At 33.6% G+C, this 14,402-nt stretch overlaps 2 protein-coding genes across 2 annotated transcripts; one reads left to right on the top strand and one right to left on the bottom strand.

The window, feature by feature from the left end:
• Nucleotides 1-873: 873 nt before the first annotated feature.
• Nucleotides 874-1,488, top strand: LOC145051706 (germin-like protein subfamily 3 member 1). Its single transcript, XM_078999549.1, has one exon. It carries the CDS (start codon nt 874-876, stop codon nt 1,486-1,488), a length of 615 nt encoding a protein of 204 aa, XP_078855675.1.
• An 8,570-nt stretch (nt 1,489-10,058) lies between these two features.
• LOC145054618 (O-fucosyltransferase family protein) lies at nt 10,059-14,087 on the bottom strand. Its single transcript, XM_079002850.1, has 9 exons — nt 13,252-14,087; nt 12,333-12,500; nt 12,177-12,249; nt 12,031-12,101; nt 11,840-11,928; nt 11,631-11,763; nt 11,301-11,533; nt 10,737-11,213; nt 10,059-10,646 (listed from the first exon to the last, which is right to left on the bottom strand). Exons 1-9 carry the CDS (start codon nt 13,723-13,725, stop codon nt 10,445-10,447), a joined length of 1,920 nt encoding a protein of 639 aa, XP_078858976.1. The 5' UTR covers nt 13,726-14,087; the 3' UTR covers nt 10,059-10,444.
• Between the last annotated feature and the right edge of the window lie 315 nt (nt 14,088-14,402).

The following is a 14,402-nucleotide window of genomic DNA, read 5'->3' as shown; positions in this document are numbered from 1 at the left end:
ATTGTTGAAAAAAAATAATATAGTTGTATGGAATGTACAAAAATGATGTGACAATCTATTGAACACTATGGAGTTCAATACATTGTGGATGCCCTAATACACTTTCACTTTGTACTCTTTGTTATTTAAATAAGTCTTTTCAAAATATAATATTACTAGCAATTGATCCCACATCTTTCAGCAGGTTTTTACGTGTTTTGGTTGCGTATTAGGAGTAAAATTTGATTAAACCAGTGACATTTTACAAAGATCGAAGTTGAGGGGGTCAAAGTAACATTTAAAAAATAGAGGGATCGGAAATTCATTTTACAAAGTAGAGAAGTGAAAATCATATTATATATGCTACGGAAACGGGGGATAAACACGATGTTCTAGAAAATAAAGGGGTAAAAGTGATATTTTACAAAGTTGAAGGTGGAGGGGTGAAAGTGATATTTTAAAAAGTAAATGGATTGAAAATATATTTTACAAACTATAGGGGTTGCAAGTGACGGATTATATAAAGTTGAAGGATTAAAGTTTTATTGACATACTTGTACATTATGCATTAACAGTTGTACTATTAGTTATAATTAATGAAATAATAGTACGTGCTTTTATAATTAATGAAATAATCTGTAAAATACAACTCGTAGAAACAATGTATTTGGATTAGAAATAACAAATCAACACTTCAATCCGATTTTAGTTCATATATAGTACAACCAACCTATATAATATCATGTATTTTTACAATCAAAATAACAATATGCATGCTTCATGAAAATATAAACCCATTTGTATAGGCTTCATTCATGTCAGTATACATCCTATCTCATCCTATAGTTATAATCCTCATCTTCTCTACACCCACTAAGACGTACACTCCAAATAATGTTGATCCCCACTCTTCTTATACTCTCTCTTCTCTTTACGACCTCTTATGCATCTGTTCACGACTTTTGTGTAGCCGATTTGTCACAGTCTGACACTCCTTTGGGTTTCCCATGCAAAGATCCCAAGAAAATAACAGCAGATGATTTTTCTTTCTCGAGCCTTGGTGAACCTGGGAACACAGCCAATCCCATCAACGCTTATGTCACTCCAGCATTCACTCCCCAGTTTCCGGCCGTGAATGGGCTTTGGATATCCATGGCTAGGTTAGACATGGCTATGGATGGAGCTCTACCGATGCATACTCACCCTGGAGGCACGGAAATGTTGTATCTCATCAAAGGGACTACTTGTGTTGGATTCATATCGTATGATAATACTTTGTATGCTAAGACGATAAAAGAAGGGGATACTTTTGTTTTCCCACAAGGGCTGGAACACTTCATAAAAAATTGTGGTACAAGCCCTGTATTTGGAATCACTAGCTTCAGTAGTTCGATGCCAGGAATGCAGATTACTAGAACCGATATACCAACAGAAGTGGTGTCAGGGACAACTTTCTTGGATTCAGTACAAGTTAAGAAACTCAAGGGTGTTCTTGGTGGGTCTGGTTAAGGTTGTTTTTGGGTTTCAAGTTCTTGATTTACCTTCATCTTATTGTTGTTTGTTTATTGTGGTACCAAGCATCTTCATGTTTGGTGATGTTGATTTTTAATGTTTTTTTTTAATTTGGTAAGCTTAGGGTTGTTTTAGAATAGAATGTTGTATGCTCAAATGAGAGGGATTAAAATGGCCTTAAGCTTTGGAATAAACAACAGTTTTGTTGATGTCCACCTTAGTCCTTGTTTTTCTAAAAACTCATATACTAATATACTTTTTAACATTTTTGGCGTAGCTGTCTTAGAGAAAACGTGCATATGTTGTATGCTCAAATGAGAGGGATTAAAATTGCATCCCTAAACAAAATAATTTGGGCATGATAGTCTGGCCCAATAATGAACCAAAAGTTTTAGAACACCTCCCAAATTATCGTTACTTTATCCCAAACCCCAAAAGTTTGGCACTAGAGATCTACAAAATCCATTTTATGATAGATAAGTCCAATAATCAACGATCCATCCGCAATGATCAGACTAATTAGGGAAAACCCTCATACGTTCATTACTAAGCCTCCACCATGATTTTTTTGTTTTATCCCAAACCCCAAGCATGACAACTTGAGACCAATTAAGCTACGAGGGACCCACTTTAAAGTTAAATGCATTTCCAAATGTTTTCATTAATTCATAATAGAACATGTTTGTTAGGTTATCCGATATGAAGCATTCAGGAAGTGTTTGGGACCTAATGTTACTTTCATCTAGTGGTTCAAAACACGAAAAACATTAATGTTGTATGATATAAGTTGTGCGAAAAGTATTACATTACATGGTTTCTAATCATGTATTATCTTTCCTATTATATAAAAAAACCAGGCAAATATCCATACGTTGCACAAGTTAAAAAATATTCTTAAAATATTGAAAAAGTATATGTTGTTTAAGTGCTTATGGTATTGACATTAGTATTAGCATAATAATTTATAATTTCAACTACTTTGAACAATAACACTTAATGGCATCTATCCGTTGTTTGGTCGTAAATAAAACGAATATTATTCTCGATGTAGTGTTATTGTTTTAATAATTGTTATGTTACTAATTTTTAACTATTAATGTTAAATAATTTACAAAATCAATTTGAACAAAATTTTGTTACTATAAAATAGTTTTTGTATATTATTTTAGTTAGTTTGACAACTCAATTGAGGTTTGTGTTTAACACGTTTAAAGATTTTAACGATTAAAAAAAAGTTTTGATATTTTTTAAGTTTATTAAGCTTTTGGTTTAGGTTTTAAATCTTATATCATATTTAAATTAACAATCAAATATATTAAATTGATAATTTAAAAGTTGAAAATTTAACATTATATTTAAATTAAAAAACTATGTATATTATATTACTAATTTAAATAATCTAACATACTAATGATAATATTTTATACATAATAATTTAAATAAGATTGGAAGTTGAAAAGACAAAGGATTAAAAAATAAATTTTTAATAAAAATGATATATATATATATATATATATATATATATATATATATATATATATAGAGAGAGAGAGAGAGAGAGAGGGAGAGAGGGAGGGAGGGAGGAGGGAAAGGAAGGATCATTTGAGAACTTATAATTTTCTAAGAACCCGAAAACTAAAGGTGAAACGTTGGATTGAATTATTTAATGGTTTGGATTGATCATGACATTCTTGTCAATATAAATGAACGTAATGTCATTTTAGGGTTTCTTTAACATACCACAATGGTAAATATGGAATTGAAAATAATTAAACCTAAAATAAACAAAAAAGAAAAAAAAAACAATTCATAGTTAATGAAATATCCTTAGTCTCTCTCTCTCTCTCTCTCTCTCTCCACTGACTCCTTCCTCCATTAACCGCCTCTCTACGCCTTTAACAACCACCTCCCCCGCCTTCCACCGACCACCCCTACCTCTATCAACGACCACCACCTACACCGGCTTACCACTCTCTTCATCATCGACTGCCACTACAATGACCTGATATCACCGCTCTCACTCCATCGTTCCCCAAAAAAACTCAACCATTTGGAATCATCTCCATCTCCGATCATCCACACAAAAGTGAACGAGATCTCTTATTCCTTCATTTTATCGTCACATCACCTCCAAAGAGTGTCGCCTCCTCGCTCACGTTCTTCCTCGCCGTCTCCTTCTCGTCTTCATATCTGGATCCATAATCAATCCATATTTTGTAGTCGTTATCATCAATCGACATCGAATACGAAATCCTCCAATGATCTAGGCTCGTTGATCATTAACAATTCATGCTTTATTGTTGTAATATATGAATCGATTGTGGTTTGCTTACAAATCTATTTTACCGTTGAGTTCTCTCCATACTTATATCTCCTTCCTGCACATCGACCTGTAGGTATTTATTTTTATTTGCATTTGATTTCCACTTTTTGTTTGAATCTGCATCAATTTAATCTCTATTATCTTCAATGAAACTTTGAATTAATTGTCGTCCTCATTGTTAATCACGGTAATTCCACAAATGGTTTGACCTAATCGATAGTGTGTTTAACATAATCAGAAGGCAAGGCATTTTGTGTAGAATATGATATCTAGTGATCGATCTGAGCTATCGTATAATTGTTTACTTTATTTCAGCCAAACTTTTGATTAAATATAGTTTTTCTTTTCAATTTAGATTTCTAGATTAAAATTGAAACTGGTGATCTTTGCAAGTGAGAAATCTATTCAAAATGATTTTGCTGATGGATGATTCTACATTTGAGGAGCCTTTTGGAACTGTTGCGAGAATGTTGGTCAAAAGGAGGATATATTGTCTTGAGTTTAATTCCTTTTGATGTAAGAACTATAATCATCTTCACTTTTTTAATCTGATAAAACTACTGTAAAATCTATTCGCATGTCAGCATGATCAATGGCTGGAAGTTCAACTCCACCAAATAGAGGTTATTTGTGGACAACAAGAAGTGGCCCAGCCTCATCCATGGCTATGGTTGATGATGATCGTCATCATCATTCTTCAGAAGATGAGTCATCTATTAAGACACCTGCAAAGACAATCTCCCAACCTAGGTTGATACCCTGCTTTGTAAGTCTTTCTTAAAGCTTGATTGTTGATTTCTAGTATCTGTTGTTTGCACCTCTTAATGTAAAGGATAATTAAGCAACACTTGTTGCTAAAGCCTATATCCATGAATATGATCTTGTAATGTATATGTGTTGATCAACTGTTTATGTTAGTTTGGTTATGGAGCATATTTGGCTACTTTCACTCAATTTTTATTTCATGCACAAAGGTTTTGATGCAAGTTTATGCTCACGGGAAGCTTCTACAAGTATGTATCTAGTTTTTTCATTAACTTTATGCAATATTCAAGTCTATTTTGTAGTTTTCTAAACTAGAACTTGAGATTTTTTTTTTAATGTTGTTAAACAAATGTCCAAATATGCATATATCTATATTTTCATATATACATATCCCTAATATGTTGATTTTTCACAGTTTTGGTTATGATTAATTGAAAGTAGGACTATAAGTTTGTAGTAATTAATTGGCTAGTGGCAATAATCAATTATAAATCATTTGTGATTTGTGTGACTTGACATAATATTTTAGTAATTAATTGGAAGCAAGACTATAGGTGTGATGTGAATTACATGTGATTCACATGTAACTGAATCACATATGTCACATGTAATTCATATGTGATTCACATATGAATCACATGTAATTCACATATAAATCATAAGTGAATCATATATGAATTACATGTGATTCATATGTAAATCACAAGTGTATCATGAATTACGTCTATATACACACATGTATTTTGTGTGAGTGTTAATCATTAAATTTTTTTAATTTTTCTTGTGAATTTCATATTTGAATCTTAAAATATACAATCACGTGTGAATATCACATTATATAATCACATTTGAATCTTACATGATATAATCATATGTGAATCTTACATGATATATAAATATGCATTTTTGTGAGTGTTTTTGCGTTAATCATTTTTTTTTAATTTTCTTATAGATTTTGAAGAATTTGTGGAAAATATTGAAGAGAATATAGAGATCTTGACTCGAATAAATGAAAACGCTATGAAATTTTGTAGTATAAGAAATATGCCTATATACACTTTAAAAAATATGCATATATACATCTAAAACGTTGATTTTTTTTTGTTAAAACAATTATAGTTTTTTAAAATATTCCAATTTTTTCTAAAACCTTACAAGTTTTTAAAAATTTACTGGTTTTTTAAAAAAATGCAGTTTTATAAAAAAATATTTGTTTTTTCATTTTTTTAAAGTTCATGTTTTCTAAAAAAAATGAGAAATGTACATTTTTAAAAAAAAAATGAAAAATCATATAAAAAGAGTCCATAGAACTTAACATACACTTAACATATATTTGATACATTAATAACCATAATAAAATTCATTTTTTTTGCAACAAAATGTATTTCTTAAACTTTTCATGTCTCTTCTAATTTTCATATTTGAATCATAAAACCATTTTAAATATATGAATATTTTCTGTAGGAAAATCTTATTTATATGCTACTAATATGGCTAGAAATTTATAAATTAGGAGAATATAAAAAGTAATTAGTAAATGATATTAATTTTAAGAACATAAAATTCATTTACTTAAGTAGTTATATAATATACGATTAAACACTCTTGAGTAGTTATTTATTGGTTGAAAGTTAAGAGGTTGTGGGGGTTTTAAATTAATATGATGGAAATATATTACATATCTTGAACCATATTCATTTGGATGACATATTTTATAAGATTTATAAAGATAAAGATAAACCAAAACTGTAACGACCTAAATTTCATGTCCAAAAATTTTCTTTTTAAATCAATACTTTAGAAAACGGTTGTAATTAAAACATTGTCTGGTCAAACCATTTCATAACATACATCGTGTCTGAAAACCGAAACATGAAAAACAATCAACTATCAGAGTACAAAATCCCAGAATGACTCATGGTGCGGAAAACAAGGTGCGTGTATGATGTGTCGCTACCGCGCCAACTCCTTCCCTCTTGAAGAAAAGGTACCTGAAAACAAAACTGTAAACCGTAAGCATGAAGCTTAGTGAGTTCCCCATAATACCTCATACCATACAAACATACAATGAACAGCTAGGAGATACGGGCCTCGCCCACACTCATGAAGATACGGGCCTCGCCCACACTCCGCTAGCTGGAGATACGGGCCTCGCCCACACTACGCTATCTGGGAGATACGGGCCTTGCCCACACTGCCCTATCTGAGAGATACGAGCCTTGCCCACACTCCACTGTCAGAGAGATACGAGCCTCGCCCACACTCAGCTACAACCATAACATACAAGTATCACACAGACAACGAGTATAAACCATTCTATCATACTGGCATATATCATAATCAACCTCAACTATGAGATACGGGCCCTGCCTACACTCCGACACTAACATATCATCTATACAGGTCGGCATTGGTGCCTTAGACCCGTTACTACTGGAAGGAAACTCACCTCGTAACGTAGCTACCGAAAGTATGACTGCTAGACGTCTGGTGGCTGTACCGGTAATCCTCCGGCTGAATGGAAGCTTCTCACAGTATAGATTCCGGATCTACCTCCCCTCCTTGCACACTTCAACCTCTTCCCTCTTCTTCTAAGCTCCCAAACCTTCCTCACAAGGCCAAAATCACTCTCAAGAACAATATGGGGCTAGGGTTTCTTTCTACAACTCTGTGGAAGTGTTAGGGACAAAGGAGGCCAAGTTAGAGTGTTTAAATAGGGTGCAAACACCCGGATTAGGGTTTTTGCCCAAACAGGGTCTACTCGCCGAGTCCGGGGGCCGACTCGCCGAGTCCAAAGTTCAGACCTCGCGTCTTATCCCACTCCTACTCGGCGAGTTGGTCCTTCAACTCGCCGAGTCCTAGGCAAAAATGCACTATTTTAGAATATAAATCACAAGGAGTACGTACCAGGAACTAGGTGCTACAAAAACTTAACCTTACAACGCCAATTTCAATTCCAAAATTTCGACCTCAACTACTCAAATTACTCCCAATGCAACAAGTCGATTATATTAATTGTTGGTGATTTTAGTGTCATCATGTCATTTTATGTAACTGGAATTAACATGTGAGCCAAGGGGCTTCATAATTTGTATTCTAATATATGTTCGGGTTTGTGCGGAGTGTAAGCATGTATAAGATCATATTAGAAGCCGGTTCGACGACAAGTCGGGGGGTCCAGGGGCAGCGCCCCTGGGTCCGAGGTTTCCAAAGGGGCAACGCCCCTTTGGTGGGGTCTAGGGGTAATGCCCCTAGCGGGGTCTAAGAGGCAGAGCCCCTGGCTGGGAACTTAGTGGGAAATTAGAATTTTTAAGGGTGATTATGGTAAAACTAACGAAACTTGTTAGTTTTGGTAACCCTAAATCCTCATTCAAATCCGGATTACCCTAACTTGCTTCCAAAGCAACTCATGACGGCGCAACCCTAATGAAACCTTAATCTCGTTTATTATATAAACGGTTCTTCCTTCTCAGAAGAAAAACACGAAATTTAGCTCTCGTTTTCTTCAAACATTCACAGAATCCTTCTAGCAATTTCGCTTACGATTTCTGTGACTAATATCGTAAGTGTCCACTTGGATTATCCTAGGCTGAATTTATTGCAACTCAGGCATAAGGTAGAAATATCCGTTCGGAAAGTATTCTCACGATCCAAGTTAGTATCCAGATCTCCACCACAAACCCTAAATTTTCTAACATTGACCACAACATCCTCTCGTAGTCTCGTGTATAATTAAATATAAATATCCAATCCATTAATCGATCAACAACTCTTTTCACATCAATCAACTTCTATATCTTCATTTTTGCACCCACTATTTCTTTTTAATATTCTACTCGATTTAGAAATAATATCCACCATATTTTTCATGTATTCTATCGCATATACATCGTGGAAGTGGATTTGCATAAAAACTCTCTAGTTTTGGAAATTTCCCTGGTTCCCTTATATATGGACCTCCATCTTTGTTTTCATGAAGCCTCTTCACTTCCAAACTAAACTCCTCCCAAGATTTCTTACCTTCATCAAGTTCATCCACAAGTTTAACAAAATTTATCCTGTAGTAACCCAAAACAACTTTATAGATAAATTCTAAGGATAATCACAACAATAACAAATTTTGTGGTCTCATTTAAAAAAATAACCACATTTTCGCCCTTTTAAGAAAATAATTACTTATTTGACTATTTTGTCAATGGGTCGGTTAAATGACACCATCTTTGCATTACTTTTTCGGTTTTTTTCAGCCTCTATTTTGTCAAAAGGCTTCACAAAAATCCGACAAGATTCAAAAAAAAATCTTTTTTTACAAAAATGTCATAAACATGTTTGAAAAATATGCTTTTCGAACCTTTTTTTTGTTTTTCTAAGGTAGGACAGAATCGTCCCCGTCCTTCCCGCTACCCGCCAAACCCTTTGTGGAGGGATCCAAACCCGCCTAAACCGCAGCCCTCCCAACCCATCTTCCCTATTTTTCTTCTGCGATTCAACCCTCCAGCAGTTTCAAGAAACCGCTCAACACGCTCTTTTCTCTCTTGCTCTCCTCCCGCCCACCCCTCTCCTCCTTCCTGGTCAAACCCGCTCACTCCAACCCGCTACGATTCCCTCCTCCCTAAGGGAGGAGGGAGTCGTTCCCTCCCAACCCACCGAACCCACTGCCACATCAATTTTTGTCTCTTCTTTTTCTTCATCTTTCCCAACCCACAACAGACTTAAATCCTATCTTTTTGAATTCACTCAACCCACTGAATTAAAAAAAATAAAAATAAAAAAAATACAAAACAACTAAGGTACAAGTTTTAAAACACATGGTACAAGAGAAAATAAGAAAGAGAAAGTAGAGAAAGATGATAAAGTGGGTTAGTGAAACCAATCAATCCACTCGTTGAAGTGTGAATGGTACCGCTGATAACTCTATTGCAAATTAAGATTTTTATATTTGATTGTTTTGTACTTTTTTTTAATTCAGTGAATTGAGTGGTTTCAAAAAGATAGAGTTTCTGTATGTTATGGGTTTAGAAAGATGAAGAAAAATAAAAAAGAAAAAGTGATGTGGCAGTGGGTTAAGTGGGAACGACTCCCTTCTCCCTAAAGTTTTTTTCTGGTGGGGACCACTCATAAAGCAATTTTCCAAGGTTTTTAAAGGTGTTTTTTCTATGGGGACTCTCACCCTAGAGCCAATGAGCTTTTGATTGTCTCTCAATGTTGGTTACATTCGTATCTTCTCATGATGATATTGTATACATGGGACAAAACGATGATGGATAACCTTTTGAGAGCTATTTTTGCTAGTAAATCAGAAAGCACATTCATATGTTTTTTGGCACATGTCTCTTTTCCAAACAATAGAATCTAAAGACATGTATATCAATCCCAATCCAATACCATATCAAGCACATGATACCATGTTATGTGATGTCATATCCTAAGTCCTAATCTAAGTAATATTATATTGAACTTAAACCTAAGCTATATTCAATAGAAGAAACATGAATGTTGTATGATATAATTATAAATTTAGGAACAAGTATTACATTGCTTCTATTCATATATCATCCTATCCTCTCTCTCTCTCTCTCTCTCTCTCTCTCTCTCTCTCTCTATATATATATATATATATATATATATATATATATATATATATATATATATATATATATATATATATAATAAAATAAACCAAAACTTAACCTTACAGCCTACGCCAATTCTAAAACCTCGACCTCAGCTGCTTCTCAAATTACTTCAACAAGCTTCTCAAATATCCTCTTGTATAAATATTTTTCAATATTTTCATTCATTCATCCATCAATCAATCACCAACTTCTTCTTAATATCCTACTCAATTTAGAAACAATATCCACCTTACTTTTCATGTGTTGTATCACATATACATCCTGGAAGTGGATTTGCATAAAAACTCTCTTCTAATTTTGGAAATTCCCCTTGTTCCCTCATATATGGACCTCCATCTCTCTTCTCATGAAGCTTCTTCACTTCCAAACTAAACTCCTCCCAAGATTTCTTCCCTTCATCCAATTCATCCACAAGCTTAACAAAATTCATCCTACATCAACCCAAAAAAAAAATTAATTTTTTTGTTTTTTACACAAAAACAGCAACATAGAGTATAGAAAGTGAAGTAAGATTAAATTACCTATCAGGATTGATAGTTTTCTTGAAATCCTCAAATCTTCTATGCCCTTGAACAGCCTTTGCCATATTCCCATCATAAGTGTAAACAAAAACATCGCTTTGAAGGGCAATTACGTAATCTAAACCAGCCAACATGTTTTGGTGATTCTTGAAAGGTTTCAATTCTCTTTCAGTTGAAAGAGTAAAATGTGAGAAAATGTTTGGGAAATCTTGATTGAGAGAATCCATTGTGCCTTTTCCATAAGCTTCACCAGCTACTAAATAGATTCTTGTGGTTGAAGGAAACCCTAATCCTTTTAGTAAAAGAGAAGTCTCTCTTGGAGTCAAAGGGCATCCACCAAGTTGTCTTTTTTCTGATGCATCGATTTCTTTTTCTTTCCAATGACTCACTTCATATCTCATTCTTCGAAGCTCATCGTCTTCTTCTGATGTTAAGTTGTGGCTACACCCTGTAAATGCTAGCATATCCTTCTCATATCTACAAGAAATAAAGATTGTCTTTAAGTCAAAAAAAAAAAAAAAAAAAAAAAAGTAAAAGAGGGTGTTTGGACATGGTGATAAATACCTCAAATGCAATGCAAGATAAGGGCTTCCATTTTGTCTCATTCTTGCAACCAAAGTTTTTCCTAATTCCTCAATGGGTGCAGAGTACTTCAATGCATTGTAATTGACACGACACCTTAACTTCTGAATGGAATTCGGGATTCCATTGTTGGCGATTCTGGAATCGGTATGTGTGAAATAGACTACTTTGTGATGTTTCAGAAGTGGAACAATCTCCATTTTGTAATAACTAACCTGAGACATAAAGAGTAAAAGATGACTTCAAAGTAAATAAAAACGTCATAAAAGGAAAAGAAATAGTGGAAGTTATTAAGTCAATTGTGAGTCAAACCTTTGACCATGAAATTGGAGTCTTGGCAAATGGTTCGATTCCAGCATAAACAGGTGGCAATTCCTCAACTATGTGTACATCTTCTTTTAAGGTTTCAATAAAATGTTGCCAATCAAACAGATCTTTGAATCCACTGAAAATATAAAATATAAAATCAATATATAATTTTTTTCAAAATGCTAAATTCAAAAAAAACAAAAATACAAAACCTTTCATCAGCCCAATAGGAAGTGTGATCAAGGGAAGGAAGAACTAATGTAGCCTTCATAATCTTTGCAACAGCAACCATATCACATATCTGAAATACAAAAATATTATTAGATTAATAGAGAATTTTGAGTACACTTAAGATATAATTTACAAACATTGTATAATTTATTAGTATATAAATGAATCAGACCCCAAATCTCATTTGATTTAAGCCTCCATTTGCATTAATAAGAAGGTAACCATTGGTCTTGTCATCCAACCCTACAAAGACAAGGGAGAAAGTCAACCAATAGACTCAAGGTCAAAATTAAAAGTCAAACTTTATGTGAAACTTACTCTTTTGACTTTTTGGACGATTAATGCATTGACTGTAATTACCACTACTGGGTTTACTCCAGACACCTGTGAACTAAAATCATATGATTTCATAAACAATTTGTTCCCAATTGATATCATAAAATGTTTGAAAAAGTTAAGAATGTGTAGACTTACATCATCTTTATGATACTGATCAGCAACAATACCTGAAGCTACCATTTTTAAAGTTTTGTGCACATCGTTTTCTTCAACTTCAACATGATTTTTATTTTCTTGATATCTATTGTCGTGAGATATATGATCCCTTAAGTTCTTATAAGAGATTGAGGAATCCCAGTAATCCTAATTTGAAACAAATGGAAGAAAATATGAAGTTATATAAGAGTTGTAGAAAATTTATCAAAATTGATAACTTATTGACAAAGGGTTTGAGCTAAAAGGTTAAAAGTTTATGGATGAAAGTCAAAATTGAATGCAATTTTCTTATGTTTTCTAGTGGTTCTTTATATAATAGAGAAGGTTTATTGGAAACAAACATCAGTTAAAACAAAAACAGGATAAAAACAAAAGGTAAACACAAATATGCTGTAACACAAACAATAGGGATAAAATGACATAGCTTCTATTGACATGCAAACAAATTGTAAAATATGAATATCCAAAGGTGTTGTTTCTGTATAACAATAAGATAGAATATTCATCTTCAGATAAAAAAACAGAGCAACATAATGGTAAAAGTTCTATAAAAACCAAAAAGTTGTTCAACTACTGCACTTCTAGGTTTTTCTTCTTTTAGTATTAGCTAAAGATCTCACCATATTTTGAGTTGAGTGAAACTAAATTACACCCAAAAAGATATCTAGCTTTGTGCTATGGTGTCAATATCAGAGTAATATTCTTCTGAATAAAAGAAAGATTCAAACAAGCACATAAACTTGTTTAAACTACTGTAGTCAGATTCTCCATTTAATATATTGTTAGGAAGGTTGTTCACTTCACAGGATAAAGACCAAGCAACCGAGCATCTTTGATTATATCATATATAAATGTGATTTGAGTGTAAGTAATGAAAATTATCAAGAGATGAACCAACCTGATCAAACCCAATTCTTTCGATGGCAGATCCAAACCATCCATTAACAGAAACCTTCAAGATTCCCAAAAACAAACAGAAGCCACAAAACAGGAAGAACATCCAGTGTCCTAGCAGTTTTTTCTTCTCTACTCCGCCTAATCCTAACGCCTCAACAAAATCAACGTTACCGGATCCGCCACTGGAGCCGCTTCTCCTTGTCTGAATCCGTTGTGTCAAACGGGTCTGCTTCTTTTCAGGTACCGAGTCAAACCCTTCAGCGAGTTCAGATCTAGGTGAGTTAAGTGGAACATCAATCTCATGGTGCGTATTATTAGCGTTAGTGGTGTTGGTGTTGCGTTTGAATGATTGAGCACGGCGAGTCATCGGACCAGAAAATCTAGGGCTGTTAACTCGATGAGCAAGTCCATCGGCGCCGGCGGTGGTGGAGGTGGAGGCCTGGTAGTGATTATGGTTGTGATTGTTGTTGGCCATGGGTATATGATAGATGATGAGCTGGGAGATTGATGATGTATTTATGAATCAAGGGACCCAAATTGAATAAATGGAAGGTAATTGGTGCAGTTATTCAGTAGTATATTGGTTGATTTGAGGATAGATCGCCATTAATGGAGGAATCCGAGTGAAAAAGAACCAATTGAGTGTGTGTATCGTATACAGGCTGTAACATTGATGATGATGCCATGGTGTGAATATGAGGAATCTGTCATGGACCTTAAATTCTCAAATCGATGAAAGATTATTCCCAGTTACCATTAATAACCAAAACATATTAAAGTAATAACTTGATGATTATCGATAAAAGAAGTAGATTTTTATGAGGCAAAAAGACGGACCATCCATAAAATTCTCAAATGCCGCCAGAGATGACTTTCATTAAAAAGCACAAATAATTTAGAAATACCTATATTTTTCTATCTTAGGGTTAAGGTTATCTAGAGTATTAAAAAGCATAGGTAATTGAAGATTTAGTTCCCATTAAAATTTGGAAATATCCATGTATTCTTTATTTATCGAAAGTATTAATCCAATATTAAAATTTTGTTTTGCAATTTTTTACCTCTAAGTTTTTATTTTTCTTTAAATGACCTTTGGGTAAAAGTTCCGAAAATAGAAATTTTTCGAGGAAGATCAATCAAATTTTGTACTCA

The sequence above is a fragment of the Lactuca serriola genome, chromosome 5 (genome assembly GCF_051521515.1).
Source record: "Lactuca serriola cultivar US96UC23 chromosome 5, Lser_US96UC23_V15, whole genome shotgun sequence".
NCBI lineage: Eukaryota > Viridiplantae > Streptophyta > Magnoliopsida > Asterales > Asteraceae > Lactuca > Lactuca serriola.
This window is presented reverse-complemented; position numbering and strand designations above follow the sequence as displayed.

Bases quoted from the DNA above. Each gene is read 5' to 3' on its own strand.
- LOC145051706 (XM_078999549.1), top strand. From the start codon at position 874: ATGTTGATCCCCACTCTTCTTATACTCTCTCTTCTCTTTACGACCTCT.
- LOC145054618 (XM_079002850.1), bottom strand. From the start codon at position 13,725: ATGGCCAACAACAATCACAACCATAATCACTACCAGGCCTCCACCTCC. The intron at 12,250-12,332 runs GTAAGTCTACAC...ATATGATTTTAG, and splicing joins ATCAGTATCATAAAGATGAT to TTCACAGGTGTCTGGAGTAA. The intron at 10,647-10,736 runs GTAATTTAATCT...GGGTTGATGTAG, and splicing joins AAAACTATCAATCCTGATAG to GATGAATTTTGTTAAGCTTG.